Source organism: Phragmites australis, chromosome 5 (assembly GCF_958298935.1).
Source record: "Phragmites australis chromosome 5, lpPhrAust1.1, whole genome shotgun sequence".
Classification (NCBI taxonomy): domain Eukaryota; kingdom Viridiplantae; phylum Streptophyta; class Magnoliopsida; order Poales; family Poaceae; genus Phragmites; species Phragmites australis.
Genome location: NC_084925.1, coordinates 33,612,116 through 33,616,976, shown reverse-complemented (window position 1 = coordinate 33,616,976; position 4,861 = coordinate 33,612,116). Strand labels below are relative to the sequence as shown.

The window sequence follows — 4,861 nt, the reverse complement described above, 5'->3', positions numbered from 1 at the left end:
CGAGCACTTTGGTGGGGCCTTCGGGGCACCGGGTCCTCGGGGGCTGCCACGTGCAGCCCCGAGCACTCTCTCCCGAGCACTGCGGTGGGACCTTCGGGGCACCGAGTCCTCGGGGGCTGCCACGTGCAGCCCCGAGCACTCTCTCCCGAGCACTTCGGTCTTAGTATTTGGACCCTGCAGATCATCGGGGAACTGGGGTGCTCGGGAACCAGAGGCGGCGGCCCCGAGCACCTTCTCCCGGGATTTAGCTTTTTCTTACCTCGCAGGGTGGTGACATGTGGTGGATAGCCGGCCTGGCCTCGGGACTTAGGGACCTCTGGTTCTGAATACACCGACAGTAGCCCCCGGGCCCATTGGTAGCCGATGGGACGGAGACTGCGAATGGGCCCTTCGTCGCAACCGAGGCCAAGGCTAGCGCGGACGCCATGTGGCAAGCTTTCGAAAGGTGGCCCTTGCGGACCTAGATCTTAAGTACGTTCCAACGGGAAAATGAGTGGACACGTGTCCACACAACTTCCGAAGGGTATGATAACCATACGGGCGGCACGCGCGGTCGCCGCGCAGATCGAGGAAAATACGCCTGGCAACCGCTGACATCGCGCGAGCGGCGGGAGATTCGTCTGACAGTTGCGTCGATCGAGGCGACGCTTCGCCGAGCGAACCGTCTGGGGCGGCAGTTTTCGAATTTTGAGATACAAAAAGGGGGAACGGATCGGTCCGTTTCCCATTTTTACGCTCTCTTGCACTTGCGCTCCTGCCTTCTTGGTGCTCCGAGGCCCTCAGGAAAATCCCAGGCGACCGGAGCATTCTCCCTTCTCTCTCTTTTCCACCAAAAAAGAACACCTTCCACCCTGTTGAGATGATGAGGGTTGGAGGAGGACGCCGGGATAGGACTTCGGACAGCATCTTGCCGGAGTCTCGTCTGAGGAACGAGGAGGCGGCGGATAAGATTAGGAAGCTGTTGGTACCGGAGGGTCAGGAAGGTGCCGTGGTGGTGAGGCCGGCGACTCTGACGCCGGCGACGACCGTCCCTGGGCGGACCGTTCTCTTCACCTCTTTCGTGGCGGCGGGGCTAGTGCCGCCGTTCTCCGCCTTCTTTCTGGAAGTTTTGGAGACGTACGGCATACAAATGGCGCACCTAAGCCCTAATTCCGTCGTGGCGTTGCCACGTGCAGCCCCGAGCACTCTCTCCCGAGCACTGCGGTGGGACCTTCGGGGCACCGAGTCCTCGGGGGCTGCCACGTGCAGCCCCGAGCACTCTCTCCCGAGCACTTCGGTCTTAGTATTTGAACCCTGCAGATCATCGGGGAACTGGGGTGCTCGGGAACCAGAGGCGGCGGCCCCGAGCACCTTCTCCCGGGATTTAGCTTTTTCTTACCTCGCAGGGTGGTGACATGTGGTGGATAGCCGGCCTGGCCTCGGGACTTAGGGACCTCTGGTTCTGAATACACCGACAAATACCACGAGATCGCCTCCGACCGCGAGGCGCTCCGCCTGACGCCGGAGGACGGGGCGGTTCGGCTGTGCTCCTCCGCTCGCCCACCGACCTCTTCCCTCAGCTCCGGTGAGCTCTACGGCCGGGAGGGCGACCTCGGGCGCCTTCTTGAGCTTCTCTTTGCCGAGGACTGCGGTGGCCGCGTGTTCATGGTCGTGTCCGTCGTTGGTATGGCCGGCGTGGGAAAGACCGCCATCGTCCAGCTCGCCTGCAACGACCAAAGGATCAGGGATTTCTTCGATTGCCGCGTATGGATTTACTCGGGGCAAGGTGTTGATGTGGTGAGCGCGACCAAGACGATGGTGCACGCGTGTGGAGGGGATACCCGTGACATCACTGAATTGAGCTTGCTGCAGGGCCTGCTCGTGGACCTTCTGAAGGGGAAGAGGTTCTTGATTGTGCTCGATGAGGTGTGGAACATCGAAAAGGCCGTGTGGGAGCTGCTCGAGGGGCCTCTTCGGTTTGCGCTGCGAGGAAGCAAGGTGATAGTTACTAGCCGCAATGCGGAGGTGGGCATGACCATGGGATGTGATCACAGACGTCAGTTGAGGCTGAATTGTTTATCTGATGCTACCTGCTGGTTGATTTGCAAGAGCTATGCTTTTGATTACCATGAGATGGAGATGTGTCCTAAATTGGCTTCAGTCGGTGAGGAGATTGTCAAGGGGTGCAAGGGCCTGCCGCTTGTGGCCAAGGCAGTTGGGGGTCTGATTAGGTGTAAACCTGATGGAGAGAAGTGGTGGGAGGTCTTACACAGTGATGTGTGGAACAACGACGAATTGGTGAATGAGATTCTGCCGATTGTTAGGCACAGCTATGATCATCTTCCACGACATCTGAAAAATTGTTTTGCATATTGCTCCTTGTTTCCCAAAGGATACATATTTGATAAGGAGGAATTGATCCGCTTGTGGATGGCACAAGGTTTTCTTCAACATCATGAAAGGTTGCTGCCTGAAGATGTTGGTCGCAAGTACTTTGACGACTTGCTTGGGAGATGCTTCTTCCAGGAGTCACCATTCTATGATGTCACTGAGGGAAGGTATGAAATGCATGATGTTTTTCATGTATTAGCGCAGTCTATTGCTGAAAAGGAATATTCCAGTATTGATTCATACAAATACAACAACAGATGTGATATGATTAATCATGAGAGTATTAGGCATTCATCAATGCTTCCATCACTCACCGAATCAGATTTAACTATAGAAGGTCAGCTCTTCCATAGGCAGGATCTGCGCACGCTTTTGGTCATCAAAAGGTCCTGCTATGAAACTGAAGGGAATTCCTTATTTGTTAAGATACCATACGATCTATTCTTGCTCCTGGAATGCCTACGGACACTCGATTTAAGTAATACTAGCATCAGTCAGATCCCTAGCTCTATTGGTAATTTGATACACTTGCGGTACCTTGGTCTGAAGAATACCAAACTCAAAAGGATTCCTGAATCAGTCTGCGGACTCTTGAACCTGCAAACACTAGATTTGAAGCATTCCCACTGTCTTACTGAGCTCCCACGGGGAATTAGGTACCTTGTTAATCTTCGGCACCTAGAACTACCAGTATCAGAGTACCCAAGCATCTCCATTCCATCTGAGCTTGAGCTTCTAACTGGTCTTCAGACACTGAATGCATTTTATGTGGCAGATAATTCTGTAGATTGTGGTATAAGTGGGCTGCGCTACATGGTAAACCTAAGTGGAGAGCTGCACATTTCAGGATTAATGAATGTATGCCACGTGCGAGATGCTATAAATGCAGATATGCACAGCAAGACGAAACTGAAAAAATTGGTGCTGAAATGGTGGAGCCTCACTGCTAGGTCACAACTTCTAGATGTGCAGACCTCAAGTTTGGTGCTGGATAAGCTCCAACCTCATCCAAATCTAGAGGAATTGATAGTAAGTGGTTACTGCAGTGACAAATTTCCATCATGGCTGGGAAGTTGCTACTTCTTTAATTTAGTTAAAGTGACTCTGGAAGGGTGCGAAAATTGTGATGTATTTCCATCACTTGGACAATTGCCATGCCTCAAACACCTTGTTATACAACAAATGGAGAAAGTGCAAATCATTGGAAGAGAGTTCATTGGTTTTAGTGGTTTGCTAACTCAAGGATTTCCAGCACTCGAGACGTTGGATATAAGGAAAATGTACGATTTGGAGATATGGGATGGAGTAGAAGATGGGGATTTCCCTCTTCTACGAGATCTAAATGTTAGTGGATGCAGTAAATTAAGAAAGTTGCCTCAGCTTGGTTCTTTGGTAAACCTGAGAATCCAGTCCTGTGAGCAACTCTGTGACCTCCCTGTCTTGCGGGCGCTCAAATACTTGAAACTGGAAGGCTTTGACAAAATGATGCATCTTCCTCAACTTCCGATTTTACCTTTGTTGCAAATTCTGGAGGTTAGCTGTTGCAAGAAACTTTCGTCAATCGGACGGTTGGAACACCTCATGGCGCTCCAGTTGTTGAAAATCACAAAATGCCCAATGCTGCAGTTTGCACAAGATGAACCTGTGCTAGCATGCTCAAGGCTGTGCATATGCTTGATGGATGTCACTTGCTAAACGTGTGCAAGGGCAAAATCATTCCTGTTTCCATACATGGGCTACTTCTACTTAATACAATTTATTCACATTTGTATGATGGATTCATGAAGTACTTATATTGTACTACTGTTATTGTAATAAATATTTTTTAATAAATTTTCCATTTGATTGCTCATGCATAATTTGTGTGCTCTTGAACGGGTGTAACCTTTGTTGAATTCCTTACAGAATAGGCCAGAGAGTCCTAATCCTATGTTGGATGGGCTACTCTATCTACTCCCTTGGGGAGAGGGTTTCACCCCCCCCCCCCTATATATACGAGAGGGAGACACCTATTGTAACAAAAATTGTTCATTGCAATAAATCAGAGAAGTCTACATCATAAATTGTGTTTCTTGTTCTTGCTCTATTTTTGGTTGTGGGTTGTGTTGGAGAGTCAGAGGGAGAGATTCTAACCGCCAATAATGTTATTCAACATGTTATTAGCACTTCGCTATACCCGTCGTCGTTGTCGACTATGTCATCTACATCATTGATGGCAATATCGACGGTACCCTCATCATTGTTGGCGGTAACCAATTGTCTGCCTGCTTTCGGTCTATACAGTATCAACTACTTCCTGTGTCACACGATCTACCGGTTGCACGCCTTACAGTACTCTTGTGCACCAGTTATTGTGCCAGATTTTTGAATTTGCCATGTTATTCGTACATGAACAATACACACACACGTACAAGCTCGGTGCATCCCGCAATCCCCACTGGCAAACTTGCCACCGGTGCTAGCATGGAAGCTAACGACAACGCCACCTTCC

General features: G+C 50.4%; 1 protein-coding gene across 1 annotated transcript; it reads left to right on the top strand.

Moving 5' to 3' along the window:
- Window positions 1–1,458: 1,458 nt before the first annotated feature.
- LOC133919340 (putative disease resistance protein RGA3) lies at window positions 1,459–4,416 on the top strand. Its single transcript, XM_062363706.1, has one exon. It carries the CDS (start codon window positions 1,645–1,647, stop codon window positions 4,063–4,065), a length of 2,421 nt encoding a protein of 806 aa, XP_062219690.1. The 5' UTR covers window positions 1,459–1,644; the 3' UTR covers window positions 4,066–4,416.
- The last annotated feature ends 445 nt before the right edge of the window (window positions 4,417–4,861 follow it).